This window comes from Acanthaster planci, linkage group LG17 (genome assembly GCF_054643075.1).
Source record: "Acanthaster planci isolate LZ-2023a linkage group LG17, COTS_SCS, whole genome shotgun sequence".
Taxonomy (NCBI): domain Eukaryota; kingdom Metazoa; phylum Echinodermata; class Asteroidea; order Valvatida; family Acanthasteridae; genus Acanthaster; species Acanthaster planci.
This window is the reverse complement of record NC_141793.1, coordinates 1280496-1294958: the sequence shown is the minus strand read 5'-3', so window position 1 is coordinate 1294958 and position 14463 is coordinate 1280496. Positions and strand designations below refer to the sequence as shown.

The 14463-nt window shown below is 41.5% G+C and overlaps 3 protein-coding genes across 4 annotated transcripts; 1 reads left to right on the top strand and 2 right to left on the bottom strand.

Moving 5' to 3' along the window:
* Positions 1-42: 42 nt before the first annotated feature.
* On the bottom strand, positions 43-3983 carry LOC110975226 (uncharacterized). The gene is made up of 6 exons (XM_022227520.2): positions 3662-3983; positions 3262-3417; positions 2957-3099; positions 2341-2541; positions 1951-2103; positions 43-873 (listed from the first exon to the last, which is right to left on the bottom strand). The coding sequence occupies exons 1-6, from the start codon at positions 3819-3821 to the stop codon at positions 634-636; spliced, it is 1053 nt and encodes a 350-aa protein (XP_022083212.2). The 5' UTR covers positions 3822-3983; the 3' UTR covers positions 43-633.
* A 458-nt stretch (positions 3984-4441) lies between these two features.
* Positions 4442-10784, top strand: LOC110975289 (nuclease EXOG, mitochondrial-like). 2 transcript variants are annotated; one of them, XM_022227664.2, is made up of 5 exons: positions 4442-4886; positions 6190-6330; positions 7829-7968; positions 8867-9058; positions 9224-10784. In XM_022227664.2, exons 1-5 carry the CDS (start codon positions 4757-4759, stop codon positions 9710-9712), a joined length of 1092 nt encoding a protein of 363 aa, XP_022083356.2. In that variant the 5' UTR covers positions 4442-4756; the 3' UTR covers positions 9713-10784. The 2 variants fall into 2 exon arrangements, with proteins under 2 accessions (XP_022083356.2, XP_022083337.2); XM_022227645.2 differs by having other exon boundaries at positions 4455-4886; positions 6172-6330.
* On the bottom strand, positions 10783-13647 carry LOC110975299 (uncharacterized). Its single transcript, XM_022227677.2, has 3 exons — positions 13267-13647; positions 12248-12316; positions 10783-11920 (listed from the first exon to the last, which is right to left on the bottom strand). The coding sequence occupies exons 1-3, from the start codon at positions 13477-13479 to the stop codon at positions 11879-11881; spliced, it is 324 nt and encodes a 107-aa protein (XP_022083369.2). The 5' UTR covers positions 13480-13647; the 3' UTR covers positions 10783-11878.
* Positions 13648-14463: the final 816 nt, after the last annotated feature.

The window sequence follows — 14463 nt, the reverse complement described above, 5'->3', positions numbered from 1 at the left end:
ATTTATTTTGGACGTCAGAAATCAGGGCAAAAGACGCAATGGTCATGGTCAGAGAACAAACTTTATTCACACGTAATCATCAGTGACCTTTTCAAAACGAAATTAGTGCGTGCTCCACACATGACTAATCTTTAGGCCTACGTACTTATGCCACTAAAGGTTTCTCAAATATAAGCTTAGGCTGAAACGTTGACTGAACCAACTCATGGCTTGTTTTATAATGCAAGTTAATCGTAGTCTGGATTGGTACACGGTATCTCTGATTATCTTTTCCTTGCTCCATGCTCTAATGAGCCCCGAACGGGTCCAAGAGAGGGAGCAATTTTCCAAGCAGAGGAGGCTCCTGGTGGGCACTGCACTTCACTGGTTTACGAACGATCGTTATGAAACGCACGCCTTACGGTCAGTTGCATTGCTACCAAGGTAACGAACACTCTCACCGATCTCTTTTCAAGGGGGGTGTTTCTGTCTACGATTCACGGAATGACACCAAATTGAAATATCTTCTAGCACCCTATCTATTCAGCTTTTATTCAATTGATGATAGCAGTCCTTCAGCGAAAGGTTCAAGCAAAAAGACGATGTCATTTATATGTGTTCAGTACTCGCAGTAAATGATTTTGCTGTTTCCTGTTACTTCAAGTTCTTCGCGGCTTTTTCTGCATGTTCCCTCCATTTGTACATAAAATAAATCCAGACGAACAAGACGATGATCAACAAGGTGCCAGTCGAGAACCGGCTCATCGTTGAAACTGCCTCCCTCTCTGCCCTCAGCTTGCAGTCGTCGAAGGAGCAGAAATCCCCCACTGGTGCGTTGGCAAGATTAGGAAAGAAATGAAGACCAGCCACTGCTTCCAATTCCACCAGCGGCACCTGCCATGGAGAGCCAAAGACGGTACAAGCAAATTTGTCGAAGGTGTGTTGTTACATGTGTAAAGAGATTGAGGGAAAAGATAAGTTACGCACGATATCTTACACATCCTTAATAGTTATGAGGACAAGACTCGAGTAGACACAAAACTGTGTGAGAGAAACTCTAATAATGGTCTAAAACTTTTCCCGAAATTTCCCCACAACGCAGTCCCAGTCAGGGACGTATTTTCGTCGTGACTTTGAAACAATGATCAGTGTGTCCAATGGTGAAAGACTTGACCCATATGGACCGCACGTGTAAAAACAACAGTAATGGCATACCGCCAGCGATACGGGCGATTCACAATATTGCCCCTCCCGGAGTTTGTAAAGCTTTGACCAATGACAGTGCGCGAACTCTGTCGACCCAATGCGCGTTTGGAAAGAGTCGACAGATTTTGCGCACTCTTGGAGGTACACGATTGTGAAGCGCTCGTATTGTTCAAAATGTCACAACAGCTGAATTATGGTGAGAAATAAAAGCCAGCGCTGCTCCTTGTCTTAAAACTCGAGTTGCTCCAAGCAGCACTCTATGTATAGAGGCTTTGCATGGTAGCCATCTTGCAGGGCAGTTTTTTGGTTCCACGGGGGAAAACTCCTTTATGCATGCTCTCTTTACAAAGCTTTGGCCTGCAAGATGGCAGCTATTCAAACCTTCTATTATATAATCATTGGCAAGGTAGTTCTTTCTTCACTTTCCACATCTGTGGTCCCGGGTTCAATTCCCGGCCCGGTCCACATGTGGATCGGGTTTTCAGTCCCTACCTGACTCCGTGGGTTTTACCCAGACTATTCCTCTGGGGTTTTCTCCCACCTCTAAAAAACTGTAATTGCTTCTTACTGTCCCCTCTTTACTGATGTCGGTGAATGTGGGTCGTTTGGCGACTGCCCAAGGCGCCCTTGTATGCCATTGGCTCAACTATGTTTAAATGTATTCATTGTTCCATGCTTAATGTCTTCATTGTACAGCGCATTTGAACATATCTAGATGAAATTTGCGCTTTATAAATGAATAAATTATTAGTATTATTATTTAACCTTGAAAGTGATTAGAGGCGTGTCGGAGTCAATTTTCTCGTTTGGAAGTAGAAACGCTGCAGCGAAGAGAGTTGTGTTGGATTCGGTTGCATTTTCGATGATGATGACCTTGAAGAAATGAGTCGGCACAGACACGTTGCTTTCACCAATTACCTGTAAGTTATTGATTAAAACTGACAATGATCTATATATCTGATTGTAAAATACTGCAAAGATGGGGATTTTCGTTATGAAGGTGACAGACGGTGGTAATGTTTAGGATAAAGATGAAAATGGTTGAACTTTTAATTGGCAGAAAACAAACAACAAGGATAAATTGTCGGAGGTAACTTTTTTTATTCTTTTTACTAACTTTGTATAGTTCCAAAGCCATTCAGGTCCTAGGCCTACCTCATATTTGACAAACCGACTACTCTGTGTGTCGCCCTCAGACGTTTCGGGCAGGAATAGCGGGCCAGTAATCACCCGGACCTCCTCATACTTCTCGGCCAATTCCCGGCAATACCCCTCGAAATCACGCCAATAGTGCCGATTATGCTGGCTACTCTGAGGTACGACGTTGGTGAGAAAGAATGACTCGCACATGGCGTCCTGTTGAAAGGAGAATGGCCAATGTTGGATTTATTCATAGGACCAGCTAGACTGCGTCAAATCTGTGACTTGACTCAAGTAAAATCTTCGTCCAGACAAGTGGGGTGTTAATATCATGAATGCCGGTGACGTCATGTTGCTTGAACCCACACGTTAGTTAGTGCTTTCTACTTTTTGACCGGAACCCTTTGCAACCGTCTTGGAATCCTGATCCAAGTGGGGATAGCTATCCCTTCTTGTGGGATTTCTCGTGTCTATAATGTTCTGAATCTCCAAAATATCAACACTGCAGATGTAACATTTCCTTAATCAGGCCTGAACAAAAATGAAATGACTTAAACTGACGAAAGTTACCTCTGTCGATGTCACAACAACCGACTTCAGAGTTTGTCAGTGTAGTTAGTGAAACTTTTACCTGGCTGTATTTGTGATTGGCTGCCGGAGACATGTGACCCCTGTCGTAACCGCTTTTGCTGTAGTCATCGAGGGTAGATGAGAACATATCGTCTACCCTGTCTCTGTCTGGTTTGAAGCTACACTTAGTCCTGTCGGCATCACCTTATTAACCAATCACACAAAGAAGGAGTCGGTAAGCTTCAAAACTAGGAAGCTTCCACAATCCTCATTTTGTTAAAACTTTGCACTTAATATCTGAGTGCAAACATGCATTCTTTTCATTGACAAGTTACAATAAAAATGCAGTGTTAGGAAGCCACGTACCTTTTATGTTGTCCTTTGTTATATATTCGGCAACCCACTGTGGGATTTTCTTGGCCCGGTCGTATCCGACCGCGTGGTTTTGATAGTTGAGGGTCTCGGGACCTCTATCTGGTACCCCGTATTTCAGGATTGGCGATGTAGATTGATATTTCTTGTCTGGAAAAAGCAAAATTATTGATCTTAACATTTTCTTTAAAAGATTTTTACAGAGTCGCTGAATTGATTAAATAACAATAATAGAGTGTATAGCATTTTGGCAGCATTGATGAATTAAAGGTGATCCTATAAAAGAAAACACTTCAGTTGAAAATCTCTGCCCTTGCCTCATTGGTAGCTGTTAGACGTTTTCGTCGACTAACATTTTGCCACATATTTTCCAGCAGTTCGTGTTTAATCTTACCTGCAACCTTTGGCGCGATGTACCTGTACACCTCTACGGGAACAACTACGGGGTGTTTTTGATCAGCCACCAGAACTCCCCAATACACGAAACTCAATACCAAGGATACGACAAAACCAACAGAAAAACCGCTCTTGAAACTGAACATTTCCTTGGCCATTTTGCTCTGCAGTTATGACCTTGAACCAGCAATCATAAACTCCAGGAAACTAGGAGAAACTTGCACTGAGGATACTAACACTGTAGAGAGATTGCGCCTTGTATCCGATGTAATTCTGACCATGCAAACCTTTCAAGTTGACAAACCTTTGGTTGTAGAACAATGCGTTGCAGTTTGGATGGGTTCAAAGTATGGGATCAATTGTTCAGTCAACTTGCTTGTTTGTTTAAGTCAGGAGTTCACTGTCTGGGTCGATCAAAACTGCTAAACCAAGTTAACTTTGACATGGAAGCATAATTAAAGAGTTGCGGCAATACTAACACCGCCGATGAACCAGCCAGGCGCATCAGTCGAAAAGTTACTTCCTGGCACTTCCACTACCTTGTCACTTCATGTAGTTTGGAAGGACTCAGTGGCGGGAATAGTTCATGTAAAATTCAAAGGACTCTCGTCGTAAGTTCGTCATTTGCTTTTCTTCCTCAAACCCAATTAAACAAAACAACGAAAAAGACCCTTTAAAACCGCTATCAAGCATGTAATTTTGTACCACTATAAAATCACATATGTAATCAGCGACTCCGGTGATCGAGTTGAATTTAATTTTTGTTGGCCGTATGAAGCTGTCTCGCATCTGTAGCTCATCTGAGACAGAGCTGTCTCAGTGAAAAAAAATAGAAACAAAACAAAACAAAACAAAAACCAAGCAAAATGGAATAGCGCCCTCTTTCGAAAATTTAAAATATTTTCTCAAAGTCACATGTCGTCTGCTCAGACAAATTGCTTTTGTTTAGTAATGCCGCGGCCCGACCGGTAATTATACATTTCCTCTCTCCAATTATCAGTTCGGAAATCAGGATTCGATCACAGTAGAATCGACTCTAGGTTGAGAGCCATTTGAGAGCCACGACAATTTTGTGGCGTAAGGTTGAAAAAATATGGCGGCAAGATTTTTTGGCGGTGGATTTGCTTCAGGTGCAGTGACCTCGGTTGCTTTGTACAGTCTCTATGCTTACGTGCTGAAACCCTTCAACACAGAGCCTCGACTCGAACGAACAACAAAAGAAGGTAGGGAAGGGTGTTGTCTTTCTGAAGGTGTGCTTTTAAAGTTTGTGGGTAAATTTTGTACTAAATGAGTAACGTTTAGAAGTCCGACTTTAACTTGGAGGTTAACTTAAGAATTTTCATTGTTTTCAAAAATAACAGTGATTATGTACTTACAGAGAGATGGGCCTCATCCCCAACCAATTGTATATTAATTTATTTTCACGAGTCACTGCCTAACATTATGCTCACTTATTTCAAAGTTAATTCTTGACACATTTTTTCCCTTTCTCAGGCTATGAGAATAGATTTGCATCCACCACCCACATGTTGCAACGCCACCACGCCCCCAAAAACATTATGTACAAAAATTCATTATTTGTTAGAAAATGATTCAAAATCACAGCTCTGAATTTTATGCTGTAGAAAACAGCACAAGCCCGTTTATGCATTTCATCCATATTTAGCTCAGTTTTGATGGCTTTTGTATGTCCAGATAGGCCTGCCTGAGCTATTGTCGAGGCACGCGTGTCGGATTGACTTCCCACGTTTTCTATGTACATTTTACAACAGGTGTTTTTTGTTGTGATGATTTCCATTTGACCTGATCCATGAATAGACGTTCTGCATGGCATCCATTTTTCTGGTTAGAGCTTTTAGTTCATAGGAATACACATGAGTGGACCTTTTGTGCTATCCCTCCGCAACAAAAGCTGTGACTGGAAAGATAGCTGCCATGCAGAACGTATATTGATGAAGGGTGGCCTACTCGTAGCTCATCCCTCAGCGAGGCTTTTGGTTGTAGTTTGACAGTATTGTGCTTAAAATGTGCCTGTACTTGGAGGTTGGAATCAATTTTAGATTAATGAAAAATGCCATAAGGCCACATAAAAAGAATAATTCGTTTAGTATCAGCACCCGCCTCAAAAATTCTTGCCGCGTGTTTTTTTTTCTGTAAATGTTGTCGTTTCCGATGGCCTTAGCTGTCCCATGTAGTTTCTACAATGCCCACACAACCTCGCGCACGCACAACATTCGACTTGAGCACATTCGCCCAATGTCATGTGCACTTCTGTGCATGAGTCTGAAGTGAACATGGCGCTTTCGTTCTGTGGTTGCAGCAGTCCAGATCAGCATGCATACCAAAGTATTAAAAAAAAAATCTCCTCCCTCCTCGTTTTTTGCAAATACAACTGATCTAAACTATTTTTATTTTAAGTGGCCTAATGCTTTTTTGAAATTGTTAGGATGCAAATCTACACCATCTATTCTCATGGCCTTATCTTGTACCAATTAACTGGTCTTTCAGTTCCTCCTAAACTTGAAGACTCTAAAGATATCTTGAGGTATGGAGCACCAGATAGGGGCCCTGATGTCCGTTACTACAGCAACCATGCACTGTCCTACGACCGGTCCAAGAAAACTCCACTATGGGTTGCAGAGCATATTACTCAGGCAGACTTACAAGGTAAAACTCTTGTTTATTTGCCATTATTAATATTACTGAAGTTCTCAATAAACAGGCAGGATGGAGGATTTTGCAGGATGGAGAAACTGAAGGCATATCCGAGTAACCATTGGGGTTTATGCCCGTATTAAATACATGTACTAAAAGTTGTACCTGTGCTATTGGTTTGTCTACAAAACAGTCTAAATGAATTTGTAGGAAAGATTAGTCAGCAAAACAATGCGTAGGGAGATAGGCTCAGCCACACAGAAAACATACAAATACTAGGCTGATAAAAAATGCACAAGGGCTTGAGTAGTATGATGCAAGGTCATATGATGTATATTCAAAGTATTTTATGAATAATAAACTACAGATATGTTTTATGTATGAGGTCATAAAAAGTGGAAGAATAGTGTTTGAAACATGCATTGATTATGGGAGTTACAATACTGATGTACCATGCATTATTTGCTTTATATGTATGTGGATTAAACTGCACATGTCACTACCCGTAAGGGAAAAACCTGAATTCCATACCCTTGCTTTCGACAGGGTATACTTTTCAGAATACTATCAAAAAATACTGGCAAAATATATATGAATGAAACAAATTATGTCGGGAAACTGACCAGGTGTTTACAAATGATATTAAAGATGAACAAAGAAATTGACTGGAGCGGGATTTGAACCTGTGACCTCTGGAATACCGTACCGGTTGCTCTACCAACTGAGCTATCGAGCCCTATGTCGGTGGCTCTTCCCAAAATATATTTTGGTTAAAAAGGGGGAGATGGAGATTGTATGCGCATTAACCAGGTTCAAATTGGACTGGACCTGGTGTTGTCTAAATCCAAGTTGTCTTTGTGGGTAGGCTTAGTTCAGTCTTCAGTAGGCTAACAGCCAGCAGTGCTGATCTTCAGTGCGAAGGAAACATCCCCGAATTAGTACTATCAGCCCGTATATATATTTATATATATATGCTAGTCTTTACTGACAGGATTGCCAGCCCAAAAATCTACCACTTGAAACCAGAAGGATTATTCTCATGGTGAGTGGGAGTTCTATGAAGTTTATGTTATGCGTTGAATAACTGTTTAGGAAGGGTTTAAGCAGAAAATGTTCAATTTTTTTTAATGTTTAAAACCAAAAATGTACATCATCTGTCTTAGGCAAATTTAGATGTTGTGTTAGCACCCTTAACATTAGTTAATTCTCAGGTGTATGGTGAAAGTATGCATAGTTTAAGAACTTGTCCTCTGAAAAAGAACATTGTTGCTGGCTCAAACGTATAGGACTAGGTTTTAGAAATTTAGTGGGGTGTTTTTAGTATTACAATGCAGCGTAAAGTAATCATGCTTTAATATTTGTTTTAAGAGTAAGAGTATCTATCAGACTCATCCATGGTAATATAATTGATCATTCATATTAATGCTTAAACTGTTTTTAAGTATCTGCAGGTGGTCATTCATATTAATCTAGATTGATCCAAGATGTAGGTTTTTTATTATTTCTCCAGGCCCTGCCCATCGCAAGCACAGCAACTTTGTGATGGACCCAAACATCCAGGCACCATTTGCATCACAGAATAGCGACTACAAGAGGAGTGGATGGTCCAGGGGTCACATGGCACCTGCTGGAGACAATAAGTACAGCCAGGTAGGACTGTTATTGAAAGTTATGGGCTGTTACTTTCAACGAGGGACCAATAGACCTCTATCATGGGGCAGCCATCTTGCTTTTCAATCTGTCAAAGCAGTGTAACCCAACTGAGGCTGGAAGGGAAAAGTGTCTGTTCCCTTTCATCAATATGAGAAATTGTATAGCTTTTGCCAGTAGGTCTACTGGGAATAAGACATACATGGTAGCATCATGAAAATGGAAGCCACTGCCTAGTGGCTGTCGCCGTTTCACATTGATGTATATTACTTGCAGTCCCAGCTGGTTGATATGGACGTAGCCTTTGGCTGCCTTTGATGATGTGGCTAGGGCTGAAAAAAGCAAAGGTATCTATGGAAAGCACTATCTAGCAGCTAGTGCCACTTCCCATAGACTTGTGTGTTTCTCCCAGCTTTTATTTTTAGGGAAATTGTAAGTAGATAGATGAAGGAATTTTTGTCATGAGTGAACCTGAGTGATGTACGTTTTAACAATTTTTACTCCACTTGCCTTTGTGAAATATTAGATAGCTTGAAGCTTGACTTTATGTGCTATAAAAAGTGCCTTCTCTTGTCTCTTGTAATAGAGGTATTTCACGTGACGTCACATGACGGGCAAAGGTAGTCTAGGAAACTTTCCAAGTCTGCAGCGGCATGTCCGTTTTGAATATGAGTCTTTATGTTGGTAGTTTCATGTATGCCAGAATGCTGACCGACTTCGAAGGCGTGCACATTTCCGAGAACATCCGTGGAAATTAAATGCTGACCATTAAAAATCATTTGACTGAAAAACCTCTATACGTCATTCAAGGAGTGTATGATTTCAAACGGCACAGTGAGAAGTACAGAGTTTGGGCGGTGCAGGGACTAAACACTAGTTTTTTATCTCCCAACAAAAGGCTGCCATGGATGAATCCTTCTACCTTTCCAACATCGTCCCCCAGGACGTCAACAATAACGGGAACTTCTGGCACCGTATTGAGATCTACTGCCGCAGCCTAGCAAAGAGGTACAAGGATGTATGGGTCATAACAGGCCCCCTGGCGTTACCCACCTTAGAGGAAGGAGGCAAGAAATATGTCAAGTATGAGGTGAGGGAGGATTGGAGTTAGGCAGATTGGAGTGGGGCAAATGAAATGACAGATTCCAAAAAAAAGAAAGAAATTGCATATTCATATATTCAAAATACTTCATGAATAATTGTATGATTTGATGTTTCCTTCATTCCACCACCTCTTCACTGTGTTATTTCTCAGGTCATTGGAAAGAACAATGTTGCCGTGCCAACGCATCTGTACAAGCTCATCACTGTCGTTCTCCCTCCAGTGGACGGCAACAAAAGTGACACTTCCAGCACTAATGAGACTGTTGCCGTTGGTGCTTTTGTTGTGCCCAATGAACCCATCCCAGTTGAACGTCACCTTAAGGACTTCCAAGTTTCCCTGGAGAACCTCACGGAAAGTGCCGGGCTGCACTTTCTCTCCAACCTCCAGCCGAGCGTCACGGTCCGGAACCTCTGCGATGTAGACTCGTGTAAGCTGATAACACAGCAACAGCTGCAGCTGCACATCATCGGTAGACGTCTGGAGGGTGCAACAACGTTACCAAAGCTGGAGGACAGCTGGAGACAACTTGAGGAGTGGCACCTGGAACCGGATGACAATCTCTGGCAGTTGTATCAAAGAAGGAGGGAGGAACTGGAGGAAACGTCAAAACAGAAACCGAACCGGACCGACTCGATTTGAGATCAAGAGCTTGCACAACTCCCCTCCCTTTGTTTATGATCTTCAATGCACTGGAAACAAACTTAAAACAGTGAAACCCAAACAGAACTTTGGTTGGGGTGGTGTTTTGCATGTGGGAAACCGACCAATTACTGTCGACATATTTGTTCTGGTTGTAGATATTATTTTATTCTGGTATTTCACCAACAAACTCAGTATTCCGTTTCTGATTAAGAACATTACTTAAAAAGACTGTCCTTTAAAGAAAGAGTTCCATACACGGACAACACCTGAGGCCCTGTTCACAAACCTAATAGGACTTATCTTAAAAATCTGAGTGTTTTCTAAGTAAATGCTTTGGAATTTTCTGAGCTAAATTCCACTTTTTAGGACATGTTATCACTTTCTGACGGGTGTTTTAACATTTTAAAGGGAAACTTTGTTGTCCGCATATGGAACTCTTTCCGATTTGAAACCTTAAAAACGAGAGGGTTAAAGGCGAAACAATGTGTTGCACTTTTGACGATTTTTACCAGCTGGCTGCCAACTTACATTGACGAGTGACGATTGGGGAGGGGCACATGCCCCCAGCCCCCCCGGCTACGCCACTGCAAATAACGATTAGAATCTTTGGTTCATGGCTGTTGGCCATCTTCCAGCGCTATGCCATAATAAATAAAGGCACCATCTTCATTTGATAGTTGCTTGCATGATTGCCCAATGCCAGTAAAAGGACGGAGCCCCGTGAATATTTGTCAGAAAAGCTTTTAGAGACGCTAGCACAGCCAGCTTGTCGCTGAGTTCAGCCGCTGCTAACAAAAAGCCAAAATCTTGATGGCATTTGAATTGCATAAATTATTCCTCCCTGCAAATGCACTTCATGTAATTACGTCGAGAAATATACGTGGGGTGAAGAATAGCCTCCATTCTTGTGGCCGTTTTTGGAAAACTTCAGGCCTTTAAAAAAAAATAAACCACATACCCTTGTATTTGTGTGCATAAATTGTAGAATTAGAAACAGTGTAGAGAAAGACATAATTGGCACTATTCTAGACATTGAAAATAAAACATGCAAATAAATTGGAAAGATAAACAGTTTCCTTTTTGACAATTTATTTCGTTATTGAAAAAAATCACAGCAAAAGGAGTGGAAAAAGTTTGATTTGAGGAAAAACTTTCCTTCATTGAACTGTATATCGAGGTACCACTGCGAAAAAAATGACAGATTAACGCTTGTTTAATGCAGACATGACTTAATATTCTGTCTTTGTAAGTGTTCATTGGATTTTTTCCTGGGTAAAGCCGCCGAAACATAATATCTAAACTAATGGATGTAATATTGATGTAAGTGTACATTGATTTTGTCTCAAGATTCGAACTTCACTTAAAACAAACGGTTTCTATTTTAAAACAATTATCGAAAGTAAGCAGCAAAATATTTTTCTTTTCTTTTTTTATCACAATAAAAGTCTATACGGTACAAATGTCAATAATGCATGTTTTTATTTATAAAAACGTTCGTCAGAAATCAGGATTTAGTCAGCTACATTTTATAGGTAGCCGCACAAGGCCTAAATGTATTTTGGTAAGTTGAATAGGGAAATCTGTGTACAGTGTTTAAAAACAGTATTCAGTGACGAGAATTTAATTAAAGAAACTACTCTTCTCAAAGAATTTATCGTCAATGAAAGTGGTTCATGTACAAAATGATGTCAGGCTTCAACGAATTCACTTTCCGGGGCAGAAAGCTAGCGCAAATGAGCCTAGAGCCAGAGATCCGTAGAGATATCAGAAAACTTGTCCACAAGAAAGTCTTGTAACGAAGTAAAGGTAGACAGTCTCCGGATTTGCTGGGTCTTGTTTCTTGAGCTAAGCCTCCTGTCCCCATAGCTTGGGATTACATTTTAGCCATCATTTAGTTGCTACGCTCAGCCCCTCCAAGGCTATGAATCACCCAAGATTCCCGTCGCAACGTTCGGTATCTTAGACTCCTTCACCATAAGTGAAAAAAAAGGCAGTCGAGAAAAGTGCAAAGTTTCAATTGATATTTACATGGCAACAGGAGATCCGGAGCGATATTAAAATCTCGAAAGTTAGAAGGTGACATTTCCATTTAGCTGTCGCGGAGTCTTCCGCGCCGTTTTCAAAGAGAGTTCACTGTTTTAATTGTTGAATAAAAGATGGCGTCTATTCGCGTGCAATCGAAGCACTAGCGGGCCCCTCCCATTCCTGCAAAGGAAGAAAGAGTAAAAAGGGGAAAATCATCAATACATCGTGACATGTACTTGTACAACATACATCACGCATGGGCCCATTCAGAATAGGCTTTGCACGCTCAGTGGATGAAGGGCGATGCTGCGGTAAGATGGAACAGTATGAGCGGAAAAGCGTTGCTAACCTGGCGTGATTTGCCAAAATGTTCACAATGTACGAGTGCAAGAATGCCAATATTCCTTGCATTTTATGAACGGATGCCCTCTCGACCGATTGATTGAATCACTTGTCATGGCGGGGCACGAAGTCCTCTCCAAACTTAATCTGCGATCATCGGCTTACCTGAGCCTCCTGGACAAGTGCACACAACGTGCAGAAGAGAATCATGAGCAGATCGTTTGTGTAGGTTCCCTGGAGAAAAAAAAAGGAAAAGGAAAAATGATTTCAGAGCTAACAGAATACACTTGATTCCAAGCAACTTCTGAATTTCGTGTTTGTGGGCATGTTCGTTTGAGGAATACATGTACCAGTACATGGTTAAATTGGAAGGAGCAACATTGTACTGAGTGAGAAAAAATGGCAGAGTTTTATTATAAATTCTTATCAGGCACCAAATAAAGTCTGCTGATACAAAATGGACATTACGATACGAAGATCGAATATACAGCGGGAAGGGGAAAATTACTGGTTTACTCAAGTACAGATGTACCAAGACAAAGTACAGATCGATATGTTTGGTTTCGTTGTTATTGACCACCCTTGGAAAAACAAGTTGGGAAAAGAACCAAGGAGATGTTGTGTTCAGTGAAAAGAGCTGTTATGTAATCGTTCCCCCAACCGCTCAATATTCAAATTAGATTTTTAGACCCAACGACAACTGTTGACTTTCGACAAGACTGCTTGAGGCTATACTTTCTACACGGGAGGGGTACCGTTTACAAAAGACATAGTGACGGAAAAATACACGAAGAAATCGGTCTGAGCGAAACACTTTGTACAAGGAATGAAGTAAGACATACGGTTCAGGGTAATCGGCTGTATGGCCAAGTTATGGAGTAGCTGTTTGGCCAATTGGAACGCGGGAAATCGTTGTCAGGCGTGACAGTGTTTGGTAAACTTGATCGCATGAACGTTGAAGCTAATTGCAAATGGAACCTTATTTTTAGGAGAGTTTCAATCGCTGTCTTCAAATGAAAGTTCGGTTTAATACATCGATAAGGAGTCTTTTACGTCTCAGTTATTTGAAGGGAAGTTGGTTTGGTTTCACGTCTGTCCGGTCTTGGGAAAGAGACAAACATTAATGTGTAACAAGAAGTAAATTCTTATGAGGGAAGTCAGAAATGTAAGAGAGATGAACTTACGTCGATCCCTTTTGCCGCTCTTGTCTGTCCGCGGATTTTAGTCATGGACCAGAGTCCGACACAGCCCAGAACAGAGAACAGACCGTACAGCAAACAGTCCTCTCCGTTTTTCTCGGCGTTCTTGCCGGCGACGTAACACGGCGCCACGTATGTGATCAGGCATAACCCGATGTTGCTGAAGCAGCCGAAGAGACCGTTGGACCAGTCACCCATCTTTGGACGATATTTTGATCACAACCCGGGAGTGATAATATTTCTTCCACAGAGAAGCTGTGCGCGAGTGATGTTGCTTTACGGCGGACCTGTTGAAAACAGCGCGCGTTTCTAACTCCAACTGAACTGAGCGCGGTCGGTGTTGCTTGGTTTGCGTACCTGCACGCACAGGCCCGGTGACTGAGGCGCACACCTTCAATGAGCGTAGCCATAGCGACGTCCTTTTGGTGTACGCGTTGCCGTTGGTCGCGCTGCTTGGTAATCGAGTCTTGTTGTGGTGATACTTCGCAACAGTTTTGCTGATTGGTCTTGCAGCTTTTGTTATAAATGCAGGGAAAATAATCGCTTGGGTGAGAGTGAATGGAGCATAGAGTACATTTTGAAAGGTCTGCATGAACCCAGGCACGGTCATCGCATACACGCATATATATTTTTAGAACAGTTGATTGGTAACTAGTTTTAAATTGTGACATTGTGTATTGTTCATTGCAGGAAAATTTTAGATGGGAGGGATGTGCAACTCTCTAATTGACGGAAAATTATTGTAGCAGATTCGTAGCATTAAAATTTGGATGAATGTTCTTGTCATAATGCCCTACTTATTCATATTTTGTTGAAAAGACGTTTGCATCTGCATTTTATTATGCCTTTCATGCAAATTAGTTCTCAAACCGGTCAGTTCTGTGCAACTACCGAAAGTTTCGTGAAAAAAACACACGCACAATGACAGTGACTGTTCATGTTTGGGACTGAAATAAAACTTCACCAACACATTTTGGTGCGGTGACTGGCTCGGGTAAAGGACGCAGGAATTGAGAGCAAACTTTCACAAGAATGTCTCAAGCATTTGTGAATTATGTCCAGGGCTTTGTGTAGCGTTTGCATACATCTCTAGTCGATGTCACCTGATCGGTCGAGTCTCATCATCAGTTCGTAAAACACCCTTTGAGTAACGCAAATATTTACTGGACAAAGAACTGTTTT